Source organism: Curcuma longa, chromosome 3 (genome assembly GCF_044706935.1).
Source record: "Curcuma longa cultivar G26 ecotype Majalengka, Jawa Barat chromosome 3, ITB_CL_G26_1.1, whole genome shotgun sequence".
In the NCBI taxonomy this organism is placed as follows: Eukaryota; Viridiplantae; Streptophyta; class Magnoliopsida; order Zingiberales; family Zingiberaceae; genus Curcuma; species Curcuma longa.
This window is the reverse complement of record NC_133863.1, coordinates 13,701,916-13,728,655: the sequence shown is the minus strand read 5'-3', so window position 1 is coordinate 13,728,655 and position 26,740 is coordinate 13,701,916. Positions and strand designations below refer to the sequence as shown.

The window sequence follows — 26,740 nt, the reverse complement described above, 5'->3', positions numbered from 1 at the left end:
AGAATTGGTTATATGAATACTTTTACGTCATTGGGTGTGTTTAGAGCATGGATGGCACAATATTGTCATTTGGAGTGAAATGGAATAAATATAACTTGCACAATGATATCAACATTTTAAGTTCCAATTTGAATTTGTAACCAAATATCCAGAAGGGTAGCATCAAACTGAATCAAATATCAAATGACAGATACAATTCTATATGAATATGAAATTGATAGCAAATATGCTGAATACAAATTTCAGCTTTCTAGTTGCCATTTATTTGTCTCCAACACAACAAAATAGGAATCAACATGCCTCATGCTACTTGTTGAAGAATGCCGGTCAAGTCGATATGCCTAAGTTTGAAAAATTATCTGACTGTCGAGGAGGAGAAACTGAGAAAGCATTGATTTACTACGGAAAACAAACCATTTTTGTGTATTATGCCAAAATATCACGCATCAGTTTTTCAGGAGCTGCAAAAAAGAAAAAAAAGAAAACAAGAAGAATTATGTGCGACTCCTTTAGATATACAAAGCATATCAAATTATGATACATGGTTGAAGAGTTGACCTGGCAAATTTGTAAACAGTTCGAATTGTCCCATTGCTTGCCTTATAAACATCTCAAGTCCGCTAACCACTGTGGCTCCAGATTCTTGTGCTTCCCTCAAAAGAGTGGTTACTTTTGGTGTGTAGACAGCATCGAAAACCAAAGAATACCACCTCAGTGCTTGCTGCAATTTCACAAATACATTTGATTATGGAATTTTTACTTCACGAGTTAATAGATACTAGATATGTGAAATGCTCTATTTGCTCAAATTGTGAAATAAAGATTATCTTCTGGTTCCTTGAAGAACCGAGAATGAAGGTGGTAGGAATCTCGCCCACCATGCCATATGAAGGTTTAATATATGCTAAAAGAGTAGAACATCTCATAGGTGAATATAACACCAAAAATTTGGTTTCAGACTGTAAAAGGAATTTGAAGTAGCAAAAACTTGGAAGGAGTAAAACCAACTTAAGGAAAATTCACAAACCTTAGAGACAGGGGTCTCATTAACTTTAGGTTGCATTCCAATTGATGTGGTGTTGGCAAGAATCATTCCATTCTCTGGATGGAAAGTTTCCAATTCAGCAAGGGTCAACGCTTGTGCCCCCATCAAATTTGCAAGCTCTTTTGCACGTTCTGTGAATCATGAGTGGTAAAGAGATCAAGACAAGTACAGTAACTCTATTTGTGAAACAGCAATACTGCTGATTCATACAAGAGTTGCATAAACTATAAACAGCCTCGTAAAAGAAGTACATTGATTCTTCTGCTTGTAAACTACTATTCACTATTCATTTACATTTGGGACAATAAAAAACCGTAGTAAAATCATAATGGTGAGTGTACAAGAATAACCTCTCCACAAATTAACTACATGGAATTTTATAGTTTAGCTTTTTATTATAAAAGAAGTTAGCATATGGAACTTATTAATCAACAACCAACGAAATCACATTTTATAAATAGGCTAAAGCAAAACTTAGATTTGGTCACAATGAAATATTATGTTAAGCTGATTGAGCATGGACCTTCTTTGTTTCTCTAGCACAAAGTACATGCGTAAAATGATAAATGAGGCAATCAATTTCAGAAGAAAAATTACCAAAAGTACGGTTTGCAATCACTACTTTTGCTCCTTTTGCCTTAGCACCATAAGCAAGAGCCTTCCCAGCACCACCAGCACCTATGACAACAAATATCTTACCGGCAAGGGGAGAACCAATTTCATCCTTTCCCCCTCGTAAACCTGTGAAATAACATAAACTGAAACTTCAAGAGCATTACCAATGAGCAACTACTTTCTGCATAGAGCTTTCCAAAAAGTTGCATACAAAAGTATTCAATACTTAGACACCTCTTAGTCCATCCTCGATTGCAGATATTGCACCAACATAGTCAGTGTTGTAACCAATTAATTTCCCATCAGATGCCCGTTTCACAATAGTATTTACAGCACCTATAGCCTGCAGAAGCAAAAAAAGGATGTCATTTCATAACTCTTTAGAGAGCATAGCTGTATAATTTCTCTACTAAGATGTAATGGCACCCATTAACTAGCTGCAAAATCACTATTAAACTTGAAATTATCCTCACTTACCTTTGCAATTGGATCAACCTCATCACAACATCTTACTGCAGCTTCTTTGTGGGGAATTGTACAACTGAATCAGAGAACAGATACAATTAGTCAAGAGAATTGAAATATTCATCAAATTTAACCATTTATTGTGTGATAGTGTCCAAGTAAAGACAGATGCTATATTCTAGGAAATTGGGTAGTTAAAAATTTATCCACTTGTGAGATGACTCAATTTCTCATTGTCTAGTTGTTATTTTATTGGTGTCACTTTTCCTCTTATATTAATATGTTAGCACTCGGCCTTACTGTTTTCACCCATGGTATAATTTGTAGGGATCGAGTGTAAATTTATTTATTGACCTTGTCACCTTGTCTATATGGATGGCTTAGACATACCACTCGCATAGCATTTCACTGATAGTGTGACATTTAAACAATAGCATGTCAGGCAAAGTGACAAGAAAGTAATAAATAATAATGGAATTTGTCCTTCTTATGGATAGATAAATTAAAAATTCGCTTGAAAATTTTGTTAAAGTTGAATTATATGTGCGCCCCTGGTCTTGTTGGATCATCAGTCAATCAAACCTAGTGGTTACTTTTTTTTAACCTTTTCACTAATTTTCTTTTGACAAAGCCATTTGTGGTTCCCGAATTTGAATCCTAAAACCCTTTGCGCTTTGCAAGGCCAGGCTCCAACATAGATAATGAGATTCAAAACAGTTAAACCAATGCTTGGTAATTTGTTGTATCTTCATGAATCATGAACCATGCAGCTATTGCATTACTTATTTGATCAATGAATATTGTTCATCTGCTGAGCATAAAACATTAGCAATCTGAGAAATTCCTTTTATTATATCACATCATTCTCATGATGCAGCAAGGACTAGCTATTTTACAAAAGTCCATGCAGGAAAGCTAGAAAATGGGTCACCAAACTTTGTGGCGTCTGTAGAGGGGCAAGAAGTGTATTCAGATTAAGCATTTTACTAAGACCTTCACATTCTAGTTACTATAGCAATGTGGGTAGCAGAGCCTATAGTGACTCAGGAAGCCTGTAATGACACGAAACAAGATGTGGTTCTCTTACAAGTGGGTAGATAAGTATAAAACAACTTAAAGGGATTCAGTTCCTTAATCCATCTGCCTCCTAAAAACACATTGTATATCAGATAAGATCATCACTGTTTGAAGCAATGATGCTAATTCTACTTGTGAGAACCATGGTGAAATATAATACTTTAACTGATGCCATAAAGTACGAAAACTTGAAAACAAGCAAAATAAAACCTTGAGAACATGCACCACTAAAATGCATGTAGACAAAGGGAGAACACCTAACTTTTAGGAAGCACATGAGCTTAAATAAGCTGGTGGGTGATGTATCTTATGTTCTTGAGCAGTTCTTGAGCAATAATGAGACATCATAAAGTTTAAGAACAGATGTTGAGTGTTTGCTGCATCTCTCATTTCTGCTAGTATTTGGCATGGTGCAGAGAATACCCAACACAAGGGTAGTGGCAGCGCCCAAAGTAAAATCTGACAATGAACAAAACCTTCAATACTTGTGGACCCCTGTTCTAGACTCCATCAAATGATGATGGCAACATTGTAATATTTTGAAACCAAGATTCTACAGACTAATCTGGCCACCTTTACGTCTACATGGCAGATTTAACCTTGTACCATTTGCATAAGAGGATAGATCGCTTCTGTTGCATGTTTCACATATCCCTCATTTCTCTTTTAGACTCCTACAATTTGTTTATGGATATCTAAATGACCAGTTTTGGGATTATGCACATATATGAATGCTATAAGTAATTAAATAGAAAATTTTCAATTGTTCATTCCAATGCGAGTGGAGCAAAATTCCTGAGTTAAATTGAATGATGAGAATTTGGCTTGGCAGGACTACTGCTGTACCCTTATAGTCATGTCGACAAACTGCAACATGTATGATAGGCAAGGCAGACGTTGAGTAAACATCTTACATCTGACAAAAGCACAAAGCAGAAAAATCTTATCCATGGCCAACATGTTGAGATAGAAAAAAAAAGAGCAAAGATATGATATCCATCAGTCACTTTTATTTGAAAATCGAGATATGTCCAACCACCTTTCCATGTCAAGAAAAACATTGAAATGCAACAATATTAGATGAAAGCACTAAGATAGTCGTGTTTGAAGATTAAAATTAGGAAGCAGCTTATTTAAATTTCAAATCTCAATACAAGCCAATATAAAGACCCCCAAAATGAAGACAATCACCGCCAACAAAGAAAAGCATGAATGAAGGCCTAGCATAAGAATATTATATGTCCAAAGAACTTCTGTTGACAAAACAGGTAAAAATAAGGACTCTCAAAAAATAATGAACCCAGCACAGAGTAAAAAGCTTTGCCCAAGATACTTAACAGTTGTACCTGAATCCAGCAAAATCTGGAGATGAGTAAGCATTTAGAAAATTCTCAAGGTCATCCACTAAAAGCGGCACATAAACTGCATTGAAACCAACTGACTTGAATGCCGCATTATGCAAAATAGGGCCCTTGCTGTGGCCTACAGGTTTCCCAATAATCCCATAAATTTTTGTATCTTCTCCAATCTGCCTAATGTTGTATACATTCAACAAGTCTGAGATAGTTGGCTGTCCAGGAGCTGATTCCTTCCCCGAGTCAAGAGTGCCAAAAGTTAGATATCCTCCAAATTTTGAGCAAAGCAACCTGGAGATTAAACCTCTCTCCCCCATGACCAAGCCTATCATTGGCACCTGTTATTCCTATTCATTAGTCAAACATATGATGTTCTGTCTCAAGACCAAGCAATATCCTGTATTTTCTTTGAATACACCATCAATCTCTCTATTTGTAAAGGAAAGGGGAACCAGTACCATAATGAGTAATGAATTTTGATTACCTTAAAAAAGAATTTAAAAAATGGTTTATTCTGAAGAGCAAAAGGTAAACTTAACTATCATAATAAGAATGGGAGATTTTCTTTCTTTCTTTTTTTTGCTTAAATAACAATAAATTTAGAAGATAAGAACTACATCATGCATAATGTTGCAATTTTCCTTTTTTACATATAAAGAAGCACACCAATTGCAGGTAGGCAGATCAAGGACAAATCAGAGGTGCTGGTCCACTAAAGAAAACAGGCAAATAGAAAAATATCCAGGCAATTTATAAGCTATCTAGATAAAGTCAATCGTATCGACTTCAGGTGCAATTTGAAAATTGTAATTGCAAGTATAGCACTATTTTTTTATTTATCAAAATTGCAAGTATATCGCTTGTGGCATACTATTGCTGAGTCACTAATACAGAACTAGTCCAACCAATTTGACTAACAAAAAATTAGTATATTGCTTGTCACATATTATTGCTGGGTGGCTGATACAAAATTAGTCCAACCAATTTGACTGGCAAAGAATTAGTATATCGCTTGTGGTATATTATCGCTGAGTGGCTGAACTAGTCCAACCAATTTGACTAACAAAGATTCCGAAGCTAGTTTCTTATATCCTAAAAACTAAGATACATTGTCCTAACTTATGGCCAGCAAACATTGATGTCCCTGGTTTACATTTTATAAACCACATAATAGAAACATGGTCATAATAGCAATGCACATACTGTAAGGTATATAAGTACTCTCATTGTCGATATCGAAACAAAATAAGAAAAGAACAACCTTGATAGTTTACATCCTTTCTTTTGATGATGTTGTCACTTCCATTAAATTATAGTTTCAAGCAACTATTGATGCAGGAATATTCCAGTAGAACCAGATCTCGGCAGTAAAATCAAGATAAAGAAACATGCACGATATGTTGAATTGAAGATTGATCTTCATCCCAATAAACAATTAGATGTCAACAGCAGAAAAAAAAAAACAGAACTATTGATCCTAGTTCGCATTTTTGGTTTAGCCAGATTCATTATCTTTTCATATCTGACCAAATAGAACCATGCCGAATAACTACTTTCATTTAACATGACTCCATATTACCATGAATTCCATGGAGCATACTCGAAACAGGACACCTATTTTGATCTAAGAATGCCAGTTCACTACCAGGCACAATAGAACAACAAAAATAAATAAAAAGAAGATATGTGCATGCCAACCAATTCAATTGCATCATCAATTTGTTAGCACTTACTTGGCAATGCACAATTACTTGAAACATGCGTGCGACATCAACAATGTCCACAGCAGTGGTTGCAATCTTCACTATGTCAGCTCCTACGGCTTGTATTGTTGCTACAAGACCACTCAACTCCTCACTTGATGGAGTAGTTTGATAGTTGTGAGAAGAAACAATAAGCTTGAAGCTCTCTGGTTTCTTTCCAGATATGATTTTAACAAAGTTTTCAGCAACCTGCAAGTGCAAAGTGTACACATCTGCAGATAAGGTAGCTTGCTGAAGCCATATAATAACATTGGCATTTCTTAATTAGCTACTAGGAATCTTCAATTAGCACTGCAAATATCAAAATGCACACATCATTTTTCTTCCTGGTAATATTTAAATTCAGCATTTGGGTGTGTGGCTCTAACTGTAGTCATAGTGTGGCAATAAACGCCAGTTTTGGTGCATTTGCTTGAAGAATATATACAATAGTGTAAACACCAACCTTAAGCTCAATGTCAACATACTCAGCTCCTAATTCCATGGCCAAGCATAGTGCATCAAATCTCACTTTGTCATCACCCTCATATTCACCTCCTTCCCATTTTGGCCTAAGGAAGATAAAAATTTAAAGTTAGAATCAAATATAATAACATGAGTTCAGCACCATATTGGTTAATTAAGCACGCAAAACAACTTTCCAGTATCCAGGGTAGAAGCGTTGATAGGATAAAAGAGCTTCAGATAGCATTCAGATTATGCATGATGAATCTATGATTCTCTTTTTTTCTTCCTATTTTTTAAATTGAAGCATGGGTATTCTTTGATGCAACTCTACCACCTAGGTACCAACTCAGCTGTGCCAGGAGGGCAAAGCATGGGTATTCTTGCTTTTAAAAGGATTAGCTAAGGCTTCATCCAATCTGGCGAAGAAGTGTATAGCTCCACCTTCCTGTTACTGCATACGCTTACGTACTACAGGCATACGCAGTGGCGGATCTACATGAGGACGGGGGCAATTTTTTTTCATCACTTAATATGCGGTCCGCATCTAAAATACTGAATCCGCCCCTGGACATACGGAAACTAAAACAAAACAAATAGCCCCTGAACATACGGAAACTGAAACAAAACAAATAAACTCGATCAAAAAACAATTTTGTGCGCAAATTATTTTCGTCACTTAGTATGCGGTCCCCCATCTAAAATCCTAAATCCGCCGCTGGACATACGGAACTGAAACAAAACACCACCTCTTTTCAGATCATTGACTAGAAAACAAACCAGAAAATTGAAGCCAAGAAAAGAAACCTAGAAGATCGAGTATAGGCTAAGCTCAAACCGGCAGAAAGATCGCCTACTGGATAATCCCACCAAGGGGGAGGGGAAGGGGGCGAAGACGAGAAAATACCTGTAGGTGACGAGGGCCGGCAGTGGGCGGCCGCGGAGAAGGAGAGGGAGATCTCGGACGGCGTCGAAGTAGGAGAGGTGGTCGAGCCGTATCTCAACGATGTCGGCTCCAAGGGACTTGGCGGCGGCCGCGTCGGCCACCATCTGCTCAACCGTCTTTGACACCAAAGGCACGCAAAGCAGGGTCATCTTCTCTTTCGCTCGCTCGTCACATGCGATGCTGTTCGCGACGGTCGATGACGCAGCGAGAAAAGAGGAAGAGGCGACGGCGAGGCGGCGTCAAGAGGTTGGTGGCGCGATTCGTTGCGTCACACTGCGGGAGAGAATCGTAGGTAACTGGAGCAGATCCAACGGTTGATGTGACTGACGTTGGACTTTACGGCTGGATGAGCCATCTCGACCGACGGTTATTTTTTATTATATTATTAATTGCTAAATTTAGTACGTTTTTTTTGGGTGTATTTTAGAAAATCTAGCAGATTTAATCCATTATTAATTTAACACATTATATTGTTTTTTAATCAATTAGCATATTAGTAGAACATGATTAATCCACTAATTTTAATTCAATGTTAAATATTTTAATTATGTGATTTTAATATTTACAAAATAAGTTAAGTTAGTTTGGATGAATATCCTGTCGATATTAATGTTGAATGAAGTATAAAGTATTTTAAAATTATGATCTTGTTGATATTGTTAAGTTTCAAAATTCATCGTGGTCAATTGTAATTTTTTAATTTACCTTCTAATAGATGATCGTAAAATCGATCTTGTGAGACTGCTTGAATAGTGGATTTTACTTTTTGCTAAAGTTAAGCTTTGAAATTACGTCCAAAATTATGTGAAGAACCATTGAACATGAGTGAAATTATTGTTTTATGCTAGACAGTAGTTATCAAATTATTCTTCGGTGGATCAGAGCTTTGAGCAATTATGATAAGGGTTTATGAACCAAAGATTTCGGATAGCAGACCAACAGCCACAAACCTTATTTGTTGAGACCAAAATTTGACTATAATGGGATAATCTCTTTTCCGTAATACATTTAATTGGATTAAACTACTCACGAAGAGCAATTCAAGAACATATAAATTGCAAATTGTATTAAGTTTCATACTTGAATTGTTTGGAACAATGCTCTCTCTAAGTATTACATTTAGTTAGATATTATTATGTGTTTCCTAGCAACAATTTAGACACGTTTCTTTGTCGCTTTTCACCTAAATTTCACTGTGATGAAGCTCCAAGTTCATCTGAAAGACAAAATCTCTTCAGAGATTCCATTTCATCGACTGTTAAATTTCCTTGGTAACAAAAACTTAAACATGGTTCTTTATTGATCAGACATGAGTAAAAAAGCACAAAGAAACTAATGATGTCCTTTTCATTTGCACGGACTCCTCCCTCCCAGAAAGCTTCGTCCATCTCTCATAAATCCTGAAATCTGACAACCTGAGAATGTGGAGAGCGTTAGGGATTGGCCGGCTCTACTGACGCGATCGTTCCAATGCTCAAATCAGTATTCGTGGAAGTGAAGTAGTGATCTCACAAGGATGCGAGATACAAAGAAGAAGATTAACGAAGAAGAATTGTAGAAAAATTTAATGGAAAAGAGTCGTCTTTGCTCGGAGAAGAAAATCATCATTCCACTGACTTACCGTCACTAATGCTTACACAGCTATCAAGGCATCTATACGTCAACTACCACCCTCCTCCTTTTTCCTCCTTGTCAAAATTGAGGAAGAAATCGGATCTGATAGTCGTTAACTGCCTTTCCATTTATCCAACCACGTATTCATAGGAAGACCCTCAGAGGACCAAATCCTACTACATTCACTACTAGCTTATCTATTCAGATAATGCCACGTATTAATAGGAAGACCCTCAGGGGACTAGATCTGATATCCACCACTAACTTTTTCATTCAGAAGACGTCACGTATTCATTAGTAGATGAATTAGAGAGTTAGCGTGTATAACCCAGTATCTATGCACTAAGTTGGGATGCTCGATGGAACCGATATTTGAGAAGTAAGGCTGGATGTTTAGGGGAACTTGAAATTCGAGCACTAAAGCCGCTCGGTGGAATTTGGAATCCAAGCAGCAAGAGCGGGTGCTCGGTGGAATCTGGAATCTGAGCATCAAGGCTGAGTGCTTAGTAGAGAGCACTAAGACTGGGTGCTCAATGGAAGTTGAATCTGAGCGCTGAGGTCGGGTGCTTGATAAAAATTGATGCTACGCACTAAAATTGAGTGCTCGGTAGAACTTGGAATCTGAGCAATAAGGTCAGGTGCTCGATAGAAGCTGAATTTGAGCATTGAGACCGGGTGTTATGAAAATAACCAAAATATCATCATATGTCTCCCTTTTAAGTCGAACTATGGAGTGTAATAAAATGAAGTCAATTAAATGTGATGGTTGTTGCTACCAAGTTTTACCTACTAGCCCTCCTGCTCTAGTTTGGCCTTTACATCTTTTGTGCTAACTTCACTGCTCCAAGCTAACTTCCCTGTTTCCGTACCAACTTTTTCGCTCTGCATATGTCCCCCCTTCCAATTGAACCGAGGAGAGAATTTGAATAAAGCCTGATTGAAAAAAATTAACGAGATAAACAGTAAAAAAAACTTCCCTCTCTGTAAGATATTGAACCGATCAAGAAAACCCAATTAGATGAAGAACTAGATCTCCTTCAAAGCCCTGTTTGGCTAATTATGAAAATCCAACTGGATGAGAACTTCCTTCGCAATAATATTAAGATGACCGAGAAAATAAGTTTATTATAATATCATCATCAAAACTTTCGAGAAGATAAATCTTCGGATCACTAAGAAAACCTCCTAGTAGAATAATGACCATAGAAGCTTGACCATTGTCGTCGGAGCAAGTTATTTTGCGAGCAACTAGCATAATAAAACAGACATCTTTTACAAGATTTTAGCAACAATAAAATAGGCATCTTTTACAAGTTATAATTGGTCCAAAGTCAATAAATAAATTATCTAGTTCATGAACTAGGTTGTTATAGTTTGCTCAGAGACTTAGAGAATATACTTAGCTCCTAAGCTGTTATATTGTGTCTGGAGGATATGAGGAGATACTATTGCTATTATGCTGTTATAAGTTAGCCCAGAGGAGAATGTAATATGCCTAACATATTAGTTGTTAAAGTGGGCACGGAGGCAGTGAGAATGTACCTACCTATCTCTCAGGTTGTTATATTGTGCTCGGTAGGGGTGAGTATTCGGTTAAAATCGAACCGAATCGAACCGAATAAACCGAAAACCGAATTAACCGAATTGTTTTGACCAAATCGAACCGACCGAATTTTGCTATGATAACCGAATAAACCGAACCGATAAAAAATCGGTTAATTCGGTTAAAAACCGAATTAACTGGTATATATATTCCACGATTTAACGACCGTATATGAACATCAAACTTATACAGACGTTCAATTATCATGGAGTTCAATTTGCCATACGAGCCCATTTGTTTCCCATTTTAGCATGGAGTTCAATTATCAGTTGTTTCCCATTTTGTTTTTAATTCTTAGTTTTATAACAAAAAAAATCCAAATCCAATGCAAGACACTGAAAAAAAACAAATGAATCAACTACCAAACGCTTCCCATTCGATTGTGTTCTTTGTCTCTGTTTGGGAAGTGGCACAAAAATGTTTAGAACAGAAATGAAATCCGGGAAAAGGCATGTAGAATTGCAATGTGTAAGCAATCACCATAGTTTCACAAAGTTCATTAGCAAATAGATGAAAAATTCATCAGTTGTGAGTTAAATTTCTCAAGAGGATGCTTGAAATTTCTCAGTTGTAAGTTAAACTTCTCAAAAGGATGCTTGTAAACAATTGTTTTAAAATCGTCAATTACACTTGATGCATTTGTTGACTAAACTGTTAGTTTTGCGACATGTTATAAGAAAACAGTGTTTGGAGTTATGAAGCAGCGTGTCCTGTCAGCAGTCTCCGCAGAACTGCCATTTAATAATTTGAGAAGCTTTCTTTAGATCGACCATCCTTTTCCTTTGTGCTTGATTGAAGCAACGGCAGGGACAAACTAGAACGATCTGTCATTTCTGTAGAGAAGCGGCGAATGATTTCTGATGTTCATCAACAATATGAGTCTCTCAACAACACGGTCGTCGGTAGCAGGAGCGACAGAAAGCGCCAATGAAGACTTCAGGCCGTCCGGGAGCGATGAGAGAGGAAGAAGCAGCCGACCGGGAGCGACGGGAGAAGAAGCAGCCGACCGGGAGCGACGAGAGAGGAAGAAGCGGAGAGTTGGGTAGCGCGGCCGCGGCGTGGTGACTGCGTGACAGCGTGAGAAGTAGGGTTTTTACTTTTTTTTTTATAGTAATTTTACATTTAAGCCCATTAATTTTCGGTTTTTTCGGTTTAACCGAATAACAAAATTTAAAACCGAACCCGAACCGAAATAACCGATTTTTTTATAAAAAAAACTGAAATTTCGAAATAACCGAACCGAAATTTTAAATTCGGTCGGTTCGGTCGGTTTATTCGGTTTAACCGAATTTTTGCTCACCCCTAGTGCTCGGAGGCTATGAACATATACTATAGTTATTATGCTGTTATAAGTTGGCAAATATAGTATACCTAGCACATTGACTATTATAGTTTCTTCCAAACCTATAGTAAATGTCTAGCTTTATGACTGCAATTTTACTATGAGAGATGCCATAATGGAACAAGACTCTTGTAACACCCATATTATTTTCCCCTATTTTTAGGATTTTTAATTAGATTTAAAAATTATAATAAAGGTCCTTTAGTTAAATGGTGGAAGGGAGTTTGATAAAAATCAAATAGGTAAAAAGATTCACCTTGTAAAGACGAATCCAACGAGACCAAGTTTGACCAAATCGGAGGTCGTTTGATGGCTGAACCAAGCGAACCAAGTCTGAACCCGGTTCGCTACAGTAATAGGTTTAATTGCTTTGATTGGGTTTAACCGGTGGGTTTAGATTTAATGGGGAGGTTACTGTGCACTCCTCGTTATAACAGCACGTCCGCCCGACTCCGTCCGCGCCAGCCGACTCCTTCCGCGCCAGCAAGACCACATCCACGCGGACTTCGTCCGCGCGACCACGCCGCCGCCGCCCGATTCTGTCGGCGGAAAGCACGGAACGGAGAGGCTTTAAAGGAGGGAGGGGATCGATTGCAAACCCTAGCCGCCTCCTTCCTTCCGCTTCTCCTCCCTTCCTCTGTTCTTTCCTTCGTTCTTCGCTGCCGTCGAGCTCCTCTGCACGTCCGACGCCGCTGCCTGTTGTGAAGAAGGAAGCCGACACCAGTCGACGCCCGCTGCTGCGAACGTCGCCGACATCGCCCTGCCGCGCCGCGCCTTCCTCTGCTCAGCACCATCGAAAGTCGCCGCCGCCACCCGTGCCGCCTCCCCTGTTCTCCCGTGTTCGCGTGGAGAAGACGACAGCAAAAAGGGACGGCGCGAGAATGATTAATCTAGTATAATTAGATTAATGAATTAAGGTAAGATTTAACTAATTAAAAGCTTGATTAATCAAGGTTGATTAAATGTTAATCAGTAATGTATTTGTTAATCAATGTTAAGTAACTAGTTAATTAATGAATTAGTTAATCAGTTAATTAATTAATTAATTAGGGAATCGATTAAAGTATCAGTTGGTTTAATATTTAGTTAATAATTGAGAAATCAGTTTATCTTGATTTATTTGGAAATGAGGAGTTAATTGATTAGGTTAGGTTAAATCCGGGTAAAGTTGGGTTAGGTTGGAACCAATGGATTAAATAAGGATTGAGTTGAATGGGACCTTAATGATTAATTGTTAAGTTATAGTTATGATTTTTGCTAGGTCGCGCGAAGAAGGCGCTAGAACACTTCGGAGGAGGTCTTCGATTTCCCCAAACCCTAGCGTTAAAAACCTAGTGAGTAGACAAGATAAAGTAAGTACATCTCTCACCTGCAGTATGAGTTGCTCCGTTGTTTTCTTTATTCTGTCCATAGTATGTAGAGCATGCATAAAGTATTATTTCCATGACATCATTTATATTAAAGCATGTGTAAATTGTTTCTTTCCAAATTGCATGATATAAGAAGTATAAGAAAAGTATTTTACTTTAGACAGGCGGGTATCGGGCGCAAGGCCCACGGGCACAAGGCCCATAAGAAAAGGAATTCTGGGCACAAGGCTCACAAAGAATACAAGGCCCATAAGAAAAGGAATTCTGGGCACAAGGCCCACAAAGAATTCTGGGCACAAGGCCCACAAGAAATTTAAGTGATACCTCGCTGGGCCCAAAGAAGGATGTTTATTTATTTTCACTTATATATAGTATAAGTTTTCCCATATCATTTACCAGCATTTTCTTTCATATAATAGCATATGTTATGACGAAGTTTCCTATGGTTTTTGTGAGTTAGATGATGTACTTACTAAGCATTGCTTATAGTTTGCATTCCTCATATTGCAGATAAATAAAAGGAAAAGTTTTAGGAAAGAGGAGGCAGCTGGAGAAGTGTTTGATGTGTGGTGTCGGCGGAACCGCGGAATAAGATCAAGAATTATATAAATGTTTATTTTATGTCCAAGAATTTATATTTATTTCTTTTGCTTCCGCATGCTAAACAGAAAAAGAAAAGTTTATTTGAGTTATTTTATTTAATGAGTAAAAGTTAAGGAAAGTTTAAGTACGTAATGTCTCCCTATGAGTATAAGAAAGAGGGGGGCGTTACAAATGGTATCAGAGCAGGTTCCGCCCTTCCGCCACACTCACATCAAGCATCGATCCTGCCGCCTCTCAAGTAAGAAAGTATACATAGGTTTTACTTTCTTTTATGATTAGTATAAAGAATGATTCTTAAGTTAGATTGCTATGTTATATGAAGTTAAATGTTGGGTAATGACTCAAGTATATGAGCAAAACATGCGAATTGCAAAGATGAGAATGTTAAGGTAAATGTGTACATGATGGAAAAAAAAAAAAAGAATTTCCTCCTAAGAGAATAGAATAGCTAGATATGGATCTTCTATTTGAATAAAAGGCTACCTAGTTTGCATCCATGTACCTTGCCATCAGAAGATGACCTTGATTACAAAACAAAATACTCCTGGAGCCCTTTCAGACTGTAGGAATTTATGTAGTTGCTTACTTCTTGATGGTCATAGCATTAGTTCTCTAGAAATTGATTGATCATGTTAATTGATGACATACTATCATTTATGTTTTCATGAAATTGTTAGTGGATCTCCTAATGTGATTTATTAGCCTAACATTGGGTTTATGAAACGTAGTTCTCTCTCTCTAAACAAGCTACTTCTCTTGAGTTTGGAAATATTGATGAAGATAAGCTTTTAGCTGTACAATTCCTTTAGTGGTATCACCATTAATGATAATGTCATCCACATACACCATAAGAAAATATGTGTCCTTAACTAAGATATAAGGTGGTTTAAAAAAAAAAAAAAAGGAAGAGATAGCCTTAGCCATAGCTTAGAAAGAACACTACAATAGGTAGATTTGAGAAGATCTCCCTTGTGAACTATTGAAAGTTCAAATGGAAGCCTCTTAATATCTAGTAGAAGCATAAAGTATATTTAAGATCAACAAAGAAGAAATATTAGTTGGAGAAAAGATAATCATGTTTATAGGGCAATATCATCGTGATTCACTAGCTGATCGGAGAAGGAGGATGAGGTCTTTGGGTTGGAAAAGTGAGGCTTTGATCATAGTAGATTTGAAGAGATGAGAACGTAAAGAGGATATGAGACAAAAGTATCCCGAGTTGTTTTAAGTTTCGAGGACGAAACTTTTATAAGAATGGGAGATTGTAACACCCATATTATTTTCCCCTATTTTTAGGATTTTTAATTAGATTTAAAAATTATAATAAAGGTCCTTTAGTTAAATGGTGGAAGGGAGTTTGATAAAAATCAAATAGGTAAAAAGATTCGTCTTGTAAAGACGAATCCAACGAGACCAAGTTTGACCAAATCGGAGGTCGTTTGATGGCTGAACCAAGCGAACCAAGTCTGAACCCGGTTCGCTACAGTAATAGGTTTAATTGCTTTGATTGGGTTTAACCGGTGGGTTTAGATTTAATGGGGGAGGTTACTGTGCACTCCTCGTTATAACAGCACGTCCGCCCGACTCCGTCCGCGCCAGCCGACTCCTTCCGCGCCAGCAAGACCACATCCACGCGGACTTCGTCCGCGCGACCACGCCGCCGCCGCCCGATTCTGTCGGCGGAAAGCACGAAACGGAGAGGCTTTAAAGGAGGGAGGGGATCGATTGCAAACCCTAGCCGCCTCCTTCCTTCTGCTTCTCCTCCCTTAATTCCTCTGTTCTTTCCTTCGTTCTTCGCTGCCGCCGAGCTCCTCTGCACGTCCGACGTCGCTGCCTGTTGTGAAGAAGGAAGCCGACACCAGTCGACGCCCGCTGCTGCGAACGTCGCCGACATCGCCCTGCCGCGCCGCGCCTTCCTCTGCTCAGCACCATCGAAAGTCGCCGCCGCCACCCGTGCCGCCTCCCCTGTTCTCCCGTGTTCGCGTGGAGAAGACGACAGCAAAAAGGGACGGCGCGAGAATGATTAATCTAGTATAATTAGATTAATGAATTAAGGTAAGATTTAACTAATTAAAAGCTTGATTAATCAAGGTTGATTAAATGTTAATCAGTAATGTATTTGTTAATCAATGTTAAGTAACTAGTTAATTAATGAATTAGTTAATCAGTTAATTAATTAATTAATTAGGGAATCGATTAAAGTATCAGTTGGTTTAATATTTAGTTAATAATTGAGAAATCAGTTTATCTTGATTTATTTGGAAATGAGGAGTTAATTGATTAGGTTAGGTTAAATCCGGGTAAAGTTGGGTTAGGTTGGAACCAATGGATTAAATAAGGATTGAGTTGAATGGGACCTTAATGATTAATTGTTAAGTTATAGTTATGATTTTTGCTAGGTCGCGCGAAGAAGGCGCTAGAACACTTCGGAGGAGGTCTTCGATTTCCCCAAACCCTAGCGTTAAAAACCTAGTGAGTAGACAAGATAAAGTAAGTACATCTCTCACCTGCAGTATGAGTTGCTCCGTTGTTTTCTTTATTCTGTCCATAGTATGTAGAGCATGCATAAAGTATTATTTCCATGACATCATGATATATTAAAGCATGTGTAAATTGTTTCTTTCCAAATTGCATGATATAAGAAGTATAAGAAAAGTATTTTACTTTAGACAGGCGGGTATCGGGCGCAAGGCCCACGGGCACAAGGCCCATAAGAAAAGGAATTCTGGACACAAGGCTCACAAAGAATTCTGGGCACAAGGCCCATAAGAAAAGGAATTCTGGGCACAAGGCCCACAAAGAATTCTGGGCACAAGGCCCACAAGAAATTTAAGTGATACCTGGCTGGGCCCAAAGAAGGATGTTTATTTATTTTCACTTATATATAGTATAAGTTTTCCCATATCATTTACCAGCATTTTCTTTCATATAATAGCATATGTTATGACGAAGTTTCCTATGGTTTTTGTGAGTTAGATGATGTACTTACTAAGCATTGCTTATAGTTTGCATTCCTCATATTGCAGATAAATAAAAGGAAAAGTTTTAAGAAAGAGGAGGCAGCTGGAGAAGTGTTTGATGTGTGGTGTCGGCGGAACTGCGGAATAAGATCAAGAATTATATAAATGTTTACTTTACGTCCAAGAATTTTATTTTTATTTCTTTTGCTTCCGCATGCTAAACAGAAAAAGAAAAGTTTATTTGAGTTATTTTATTTAATGAGTAAAAGTTAAGGAAAGTTTAAGTACGTAATGTCTCCCTATGAGTATATGAAAGAGGGGGGCGTTACAACTCTCTTGCAATTTTACCTAGCATATTTACACCATGCCTTTCCTTACTGTGAATTAAGACCTTTATTTATCAACTGAATCACCTGATAATACCGTGTTGGCTCGTAATAACAACGCTATTTAATTATTCTGATGCCTCGTATCCGGTAAGTCCTTCGTTAATTCCCACCTAACCTTTCACTTCAGCCTTCATGGTGAAATCAATAGTCTTATTGAAGAAGAGACGATATATGAACCTGAGAGGGTTCAAGAAACTTTTCCATTCCTAAACTTATCTTTTGTTATCAGCTTTTCTGTTTAATGACGAGTCCGGTGTCTTCTTCTTCTGAAGACTTTTCCTCCTTGGAAATGGTAAGAACACTTTTGCCCCTTTGTGTCATTTTTAACTTCTGGGTCTTGTTATTTAACGTAGGAGCAAACTATGTGGTCTGCCAACCCCCTTTCAGTGGCATATCAACAAGCGTCCGCAGACCTGGAGACCATCAATCGCAAGCTGACCAAACTTTGTGAGAAAGCCACGACGCGCTTAACCAGTTTAGCAAAGGTGCACGCAAAGAGTATGGTGGACCTGAGAGAATCCTAGTACAGGGAAGATTTAGCCTTGAACACCGTGGCCAGAATTGGAGGAACAACTGAGGGACCCAACCCTGTCTCGCAGCATGAGGGAACACCGTGGCCAGAATTGGAGGCATGTTATGTTTGAGGTTTCGAGTTTGAGTCCTCTTAACAACATGTAGCTGTTGACTAAGGTGCTGTTTCGACAATAAGCTGTTATCAACATAGTGGTAATGTGTCTCCAAAAAATCCCTTAGAGAGTTTTCTGATATAGAGCCGTTTCGACGGTGGGGCCGATCACTATAAAAAGTTTACCCAATACAGTTTGCCCCCGGAACATAACTGAGTTGGTTACGACGGAGTAGACTTGCAGAAGAGGGCAAGAGTTCGAATCTCGGTAAAGCTGAGATAATACCCTCCTCCGTCATAGTCAACTGTAATTTTTCGATTTACCTCTTCACATATGGTGGTGGGGTCACTAAAGTAACGGATTCTACCTTTTTACATAAGACTATAGAAGCTTGACCCCTATCGGAGCAAGTTATCTTGTGAGCTACTAACATAATAAAATAGATATTTTTGACAGGATTTTGCCAAATGAATTGTCATAAAATATAAATTTTGATTAGCTCTCTGATAATCCTGAACCATACCAAGGATAGGAATAAATCCCGTTTGGAGATGTAACAAAAAAGGCCGAGAGAGTCCAATCCTTGCTCAGAATAATATTGACACAATGAGAATCCCCCTTTTCATTTGGGGATGTTGCCAAGAAAGAATGAGAGGACCAGAAAGACTAATCCTTGCTCGGGATGAGAGCAGATGCACCCGACTGCAAGTATTGTTATCCTTGGTGAAATTTACAAGATCACATTTAATATTCATGCTATTTAACTCCTAAAGATTCAGATTTAGATGTAATTCATCTGGGAATAGTGCTAGTCAAGGAAGAAGAAAATAATAATGCTATGGGTGTGCTCTCTTATTTCTCTTGCTGATTCTATACGTGTTTCTGAATCTGATCTTGGAAGGATATATTTTTGTATTGGCTTCACTTTCGTGAATGTGCATAAGCTAAATGTGCTTGCAAGCTATGGGTTTGTTAAATACATCTTGCTATCTAATATGTCATTCATTGTGTTTAGAGTTTCACAACAACAATAATCAAATTTTTATCCTACTAATTGGGAGAAACTGAGAAAGCATTGATTTACTACGGAAAACAAACCGTGTTATGCCACAATATCACGCATCAGTTTTTCAGGAGCTGCAAAAAAAAAAAAAAAAAAAAAAAAAAAGAAACAAGAAGAATTATGTGAGACTTCTTTAGATGTACAAAGCACATCAAATTATGATACAGGGTTGAAGAGCTGACCTGGCAAATTTGTGAACAGTTCGAATTGTCCCAATGCTTGTCTTATAAACATCTCGTGTCCACTAACGACCGTCGCTCCAGATTCCTGTGCTTCCTTCAAAAGAGTGGTTACTTTTGGTGTGTAGACAGCATCAAAAACCAAAGAATACCACCTCAGTGCTTGCTGCAATTTCACAAATACATTTGATTATGGAATTTTTACTTTATGAGTTAATACGATACTAGATATGTGAAATGCTCTATTTGCTCAAATTGTGAAATAAAGATCATCTTTTGGTTCCTTGAAGGATCGAGAATGAAGGTGGCAGGAATCTCGCCCACCATTCCATATGAATGTTTAATGTATGCTAAAAGAGTAGAAACACCAAAAATTTAGTTTCAGACTGTAAAAGGAATTTGAAGTAGCAAACACTTGGAAGGAGTAAACCCAATTTAAGGAGAATTCACAAACCTTAGAGACAGGGGTCTCATTAACATTAGGTTGCATTCCAATTGATGTGGTGTTGGCAAGAATCATTCCATTCTCAGGATGGAAATTTTCCAATTCAGCAAGGGCCAACGCTTGTGCCCCCATCAAATTTGCAAGCTCTTTTGCTCGTTCTGTGAATCATGAATGGTAAAGAGATCACGACAAGTACAGAAACTCTATTTGTGAAACAATAATACTGCTGATTCATACAAGGGTTGCACAAACTATAAACAACCTTGTAAAAGAAGCGCATTGATTCTTCTACTTGTAAACTATTATTCTCTATTCATTTACATTTGGGACAATAAAAAACCGTAGTAAAATCATAATGGTGAGTGTACAAGAATAACGTCTCCACAAATTAACTACATGGAATTTGATAGTTTAGCTTTTTATTATAAAAGAAATTAGCATATGGAACTTATTAATCAACAACCAACGAGACCACATGTTATAAATAGGCTTAAGCAAAACTTAGATTTGGTAGCAATGAAATAAGTTGTTAAGCTGATTGAGCATGGGCCTTCTTTGTTTCTCTAGCACTAAGTACATGCGTAAAATGTAAATGAGGCAATCAATTTCAGAAGAAAAATTACCAAAAGTACGATTTGCAATCACTACTTTTGCTCCTTTTGCCTTAGCACCATATGCAAGAGCCTTCCCAGCACCACCAGCACCTATGACAACAAATATCTTACCAACAAGGGGAGAACCAATTTCATCCTTTCCCCCTCGTAAACCTGTGAAATAACATAAACTGAAACTTCACAAGCATTACCAATGAACAGCTACTTTCTGCATAGAGCTTTTCAAAAAGTTGCATACAAAAGTATTCAATACTTAGACACCTCTTAGTCCATCCTCGATTGCAGATATTGCACCAACATAGTCAGTGTTGTAACCAATTAATTTCCCATCAGATGCCCGTTTCACAATAGTATTTACTGCACCTATAGCCTGCAGAAGCAAAAAAAGGATGTCATTTCGTAATTCTTTAGAGAACATAGCTGTAGAATTTTTCTACCAAGATGTAATGGCTAGCTGCAAAATCACCATTAAACCTGAAGCTATCCTCACTTACCTTTGCAATTGGATCAACCTCATCACAACATCTTACTACAGCTTCTTTGTGGGGCATTGTACAACTGAATCATAGAACAGATACAATTAGTCAAGAGAAACGGAAATATTCATCAAATTTAACCATTTATTGTGTAATAGTGTCCAAGTAAAGACAGATGCTATATTCTAGGAAATTGGGTAGTTAAAAATTTATCCACTTGTGAGATGACTCAATTTCTCATTGTCTAGTTGTTATTTTATTGGTGTCACTTTTCCTCTTATATTAATATGTTAGCACTCGGCCTTACTGTTTTCACCCATGGTATAATTTGTAGGGATCGAGTGTAAATTTATTTATTGACTTTGTCACCTTGGTCTATATGGATGGCTTGGACATACTTATCACATAACGTTTCACTGCCAGTGTGACATTTAAACAATAGCATATGTCTGTAGGGTATATGATAAAGTGTTATGAGAAGGTATGCAAAGTGACAAGTAAGTAATAAATAAAAATGGAAGTTGCCCTTCTTATGGATAAATAAATTAAAAATCCGTTGAAAATTTTGTTAAAGTTAAATTATATGTGCACCCCTGGTCTTGTTGGATCATCAATCATTCAAACCTAGTGGTTACTTTTTTTTACCTTTTCACTAATTTTCATTTGACAAAGACACGTGTGGTTCCCGAATTTGAATCCTAAAACCTTTTTCACTTTGCAAGGCTAGGCTCCAACATAGATAATGAGCTTCAAAACAGTTAAATCAATGCTTGGTAATTTGTTGTATCTTCATGAATCATTAACCATGCAGCTATTGCATTACTTATTTGATCAATGAACATTGTTCATCTGCTGAGCATAAAACATTAGAAATCTGAGAAATTCCCTTTATTATATCACATCATTCTCATGATGTCAAATGATGCAGCAAGGACTAGCTATTTTACAAATTTCTGCAGTCCATGCAGGAAAGCTAGAAAATGAGTCGCCAAACTTTGTGGCGTCTGTAGAGGGCGCAAGAAGTGTATTCAGATTAAGCATTTTACTACGACCTTCACATTCTAGTTACTATAGCAATGTGGGTGGCAGAGCCTATAGTGACTCAGGAAGCCAGTAATGACACGTGGTTCTCTTACAAGTGGTTAGATAGGTATAAAACAACTTAAAGGGATTCAGTTCCTTGATTCATCTGCCTCCTAAAAACACATTGTATATCAGATAAGATCATCACTGTTTGAGGCAATGATGCTAATTCTACTTGAGAGAACCATGGTGAAATATAATACTTTAACTGATGCCATAAAGTATGAAAACAAGCAAAATAAAACCTTGAGAAACATGCACCACTAAAATGCATGTAGACAAAGGGAGAACACCTAACTTTTAGGAAGCACATGAGCTTAAATAAGCTGGTGGGTGATGTATCTTATGTTCTTGAGCAATAATGAGACATCATAACGTTTAAGAACAGATGTCGAGTGGTTGTTGCATCTCTCATTTCAGTTAGTATTTGGCATGGTGTAGAGAATACCCAAAGCAAGGGTAGTGGCAGTGCCCAAAGTAAAATCTGACAATGAACAAAACCTTCAATAGTTGTGGACCCCTGTTCTAGACTCCATCAAAAGGTGATGGCAACATTGTAATATTTTGAAACCAAATCAGTTTCTAAGATTCTACAGACTAATCTGGTCACCTTTACGTCTAAATGACAGATTTAACCTTGTATCATTTGCATAAGAGGATAGATTGCTTATGTTGCACGTTTCACATATCCCTCATTTCTCTTTTAGACTTCTACATTTTGTTTATGGATATCCAAATGACCAGTTTTGGGATTATGCACATATATGAATGCTATAAGTAATTAAATAGAAAATTTTCAATTGTTCATTCCAATGCGAATGGAGCAAAATTCCCGAGTTAAATTGAATGATGAGAATTTGGCAGAGCAGGACTACTGCTGTACCCTTATAGTCACAGTGACAAACTGCAACATGTATGATAGGCAAGGAAGACATTGAGTAAACACCTTACATCTGACAAAAGCACAAAGCATAAAAAAATCTGATCCATGGCCAACATGTTTGAGATAGAAAAAAAAGCAAAGATATGATATACATTCAATCACTTTTATTTGAAAATGGAGATGTCCAACCACCTTTCCATGTCAAGAAGAACATTAAAATGCAACAATATTAGATGAAAGCTCTAAGATAGTCGTGTTTGAAGCTTAAAATTAGGAAGCAGCTTATTTAAATTTCAAATCTCAATACAAGCCAATATAAAGGCCCCTAAAATGAAGACAATCACCGCCAACAAAGAAAAGTATTAATGAAGGCCTAGCATAAGAATATTATATGTGCAAAGAACTTCTGTTGACAAAACAGGTAAAAATAAGGACTCTCAAAAAATAATGAACCCAGCACATAGAGTAAAAAGCTTTGCCCAAGATACTTAACAGTTGTACCTGAATCCAGCAAAATCTGGAGATGAGTAAGCATTTAGAAAATTCTCAAGGTCATCCACTAAAAGCGGCACATAAACTGCATTGAAACCAACTGACTTGAATGCCGCATTATGCAAAGTAGGGCTCTTGCTTTGGCCTACAGGTTTCCCAATAACCCCATAGACTTTTGTATCTTCTCCAATCTGCCTAATGTTGTATATATTCAACAAGTCTGAGATAGTTGGCTGTCCGGGAGCTGATTCCTTCCCCGAGTCAAGAGTGCCAAAAGTTAGATATCCTCCAAATTTTGAGCAAAGCAACCTGGAGATTAAACCTCTCTCCCCCATGACAAATCCTATCATTGGCACCTGTTATTCTTATTCATTAGTCAAACATATGATGTTCTGTCTCAAGTCCAAGCAATATCCTACATTTTCTTTGAATAGACCATCAATCTCTCTATTTGTAAAGGAAAGGGAACCAGTACCATAATGAGCAATGAATTTTGATCACCTTAAAAAGGAATTTAAAAAGTGGTTTATTCTGAGCAGCAGAAGGTAAACTTAACTATCATAATAAGAATGGGAGATTTTCTTTCTTTCTTTTTTTTTTTTTTTGCTTAAATAACAACAAAATCAGAAGATAAGAACTACATCATGCATAATGTTGCAATTTTCCTTTTTTACATATAAAAGAAGCACATCAATTGCAGGTAGGCAGATTAAGGACAACTCAGAGGTGCTGTTCCACTAAAGAAAACAGGCAAATAGAAAAATATGCAGGCAATTTATAAGCTATCTAGATAAAGTCAATCATATCAACTTCAGGTACAATATGAAAAATGTAGTTGCAAGTATATCACTTCGTTTTTTTTTTATCAAAATTGCAAGTATATCGCTTGTGGCATGCTATTGCTGAGTCACTAATACAGAACTAGTCCAACCAATTTGACTAACAAAGAATTAATATATCGCTTGTCGCATATTATTGCTGGGTGGCTGATACAAAATTAGTCCAATCAATTTGACTAACAAAGAATTCTGAAGCTAGTTTCTTATATCCTAAAAACTAAGATACGTTGTCCTAACAACTTATGGCCAGCAAACATTGATGTCCCTGGTTTACATTTGATAAACCACATAATAGAAACATGGTCATATGTTATGACCCTTGGATATGGATCCCGTAATGGGACGGTTTACTGGCTAATCAGCGGAATCAATCTTTATTTTCTTTGTTTTATGACCTTTACGACCTATGGTTGTAAGGAGAATTTAAGGCTCATTGGAATTAGAGAACCTTTCGATATAGGGGTTTGGTTTCTTTTTGTAAACTCAATCTTTCTCTTTATTGCATCATTCCAACAATTTAAATATAACTACTGACACTCCTTCACGAAGAAGGAAGAAAACAAACACTGAATAAGAAAGGATTGTTCTTACTAAAAATAAAAGAGCGGTAGTTGAGAACAGCTTGAGGAGAGGGAATATAATCTTCTTGATGTATGGGTGGAAGAGTGGGGAAGCTAGGGATCAAGGGATGCTGCCGTGATATTTCTTCAAAGTGGACACATGAAAAACCAAGTGGAGATTTGCGTGGTCCGACGATTGGAGCTTGTAAGCGACGTGACCCACACAGCCAATGATTTTAAAAGGCCCATAAAAGCAAGGAGAAAGTTTCGAACGGTTCTTGGACGTCAAACTTAATTGGCGATAAGGTTGAAGCTTTAACAGCACCATATCTCCTATCTCAAACTGTACGTCCCAATGGGATGAATCATATTGAAGAATCATGCGATTTTGGGCAGCAAGAAGGTGTTCCCGTAGATTCTTCAGAAGTTGATCTCGAGTCATCCCAATAAAACAATTAGATGTCAACAGCAGAAAAAAAAAACAGAACTACTGATCCTAGTTCGCATTTTTGGTTTAGCCAGATGCATTATCTTTTCATATCTGACCAAATAGAACCATACCAAATAACTACTTTCATTTGACATGACTCCATATTACCATGAATTCCATGGAGCATACTCGAAACAGGACACCTATTTTGATCTAAGAATGCCAGTTCGCTACCAGGCACAATAGAACAACAAAAATAAATAAAAAGAAGATATGTGCGTGCCAACCAATTCAATTGCATCATCAATTTGTTAGCACTTACTTGGCAATGCACGATTACTTGAAACATGCGTGCGACATCAACAATGTCCACAGCAGTGGTTGCAATCTTCACTATGTCAGCTCCTACAGCTTGTATTGTTGCTACAAGACCACTCAACTCCTCACTTGATGGAGTAGTTTGATAGTTGTGAGAAGAAACAATAAGCTTGAAGCTCTCTGGTTTCTTTCCAGATATGATTTTAACAAAGTTTTCAGCAACCTGCAAGATAAGGTAGCCAGCAGAAGCCATATAATAACATTGGCGTTTCTTAATTAGCTACTAGGAATCTTCAATTAGCACTGCAAATATCAAAATGCACACATCATTTTTCTTCCTGGTAATATTTAAATTCAGCATTTGGGTGTGTTTCTCTAACTGTAGTCATAGTGTGGCAATAAACGCCAGTTTTAGTGCATTTGCTTGAAGAATATATACAATAGTGTAAACACCAACCTTAAGCTCAATGTCAACATACTCAGCTCCTAATTCCATGGCCAAGCATAGTGCATCAAATCTCACTTTGTCATCACCCTCATATTCACCTCCTTCCCATTTTGGCCTAAGGAAGATAAAAATTTAAAGTTAGAATCAAATATAATATCATGAGTTCAGCACCATATTGGTTAATTAAGCACGCAATACAACTTTTCAGTATGCAGGATAGAAGCGTTGATAGAATAACAGAGCTTCAGATTATGCATGATGAATCTATGATTCTCTTTTTTTCTTCCCAATTTTTAAATTAAAGCATGGGTATTCTTCCTCTTAAAAGGATTAGTTAAGGCTTCATCTAATCTGGCGAAGAAGTGTATAGTTCCACCTTCCTGTTACTGCATACACTTATGCTACTACATATGACATATGAAATCTGAAACAAAACAAGTGAACTCTATCAAACAACAATTTTGTGAGCAAATTATATTTTTGAAATATCATGTAAAAAAGCATACCAAGAGAAAAACAAATGAAATAGCACTTTAAACTGCTTCCTAAATCCCTCCTCTTTTCAGATCATTGAATAGAAAACAAACCAGAAAATTGAAGCCAATAAAAGAAACCTAGAAGATCAAGCATAGGCTAAGCCAAACCGGTAGAAAGATCGCCTAGTGGATAATCCCACCAAGGGGGAGGGGGAGG

At 37.3% G+C, this 26,740-nt stretch overlaps 2 protein-coding genes across 3 annotated transcripts; both read right to left on the bottom strand.

The window, feature by feature from the left end:
- Positions 1–133: 133 nt before the first annotated feature.
- LOC141823356 (bifunctional 3-dehydroquinate dehydratase/shikimate dehydrogenase, chloroplastic-like) lies at positions 134–7,954 on the bottom strand. Its single transcript, XM_074710630.1, has 10 exons — positions 7,672–7,954; positions 6,766–6,871; positions 6,291–6,509; positions 4,549–4,895; positions 2,138–2,201; positions 1,895–2,003; positions 1,643–1,786; positions 1,028–1,176; positions 559–721; positions 134–461 (listed from the first exon to the last, which is right to left on the bottom strand). Exons 1-10 carry the CDS (start codon positions 7,857–7,859, stop codon positions 427–429), a joined length of 1,524 nt encoding a protein of 507 aa, XP_074566731.1. The 5' UTR covers positions 7,860–7,954; the 3' UTR covers positions 134–426.
- A 2,280-nt stretch (positions 7,955–10,234) lies between these two features.
- Positions 10,235–26,158, bottom strand: LOC141823358 (bifunctional 3-dehydroquinate dehydratase/shikimate dehydrogenase, chloroplastic-like). 2 transcript variants are annotated; one of them, XM_074710632.1, is made up of 10 exons: positions 26,057–26,158; positions 25,604–25,822; positions 23,462–23,808; positions 21,013–21,076; positions 20,780–20,888; positions 20,528–20,671; positions 19,914–20,062; positions 19,463–19,625; positions 19,316–19,354; positions 10,235–10,257 (listed from the first exon to the last, which is right to left on the bottom strand). In XM_074710632.1, exons 1-9 carry the CDS (start codon positions 26,093–26,095, stop codon positions 19,320–19,322), a joined length of 1,269 nt encoding a protein of 422 aa, XP_074566733.1. In that variant the 5' UTR covers positions 26,096–26,158; the 3' UTR covers positions 10,235–10,257; positions 19,316–19,319. The 2 variants fall into 2 exon arrangements, with proteins under 2 accessions (XP_074566733.1, XP_074566732.1); XM_074710631.1 differs by lacking the exon at positions 10,235–10,257 and having other exon boundaries at positions 19,159–19,354.
- Between the last annotated feature and the right edge of the window lie 582 nt (positions 26,159–26,740).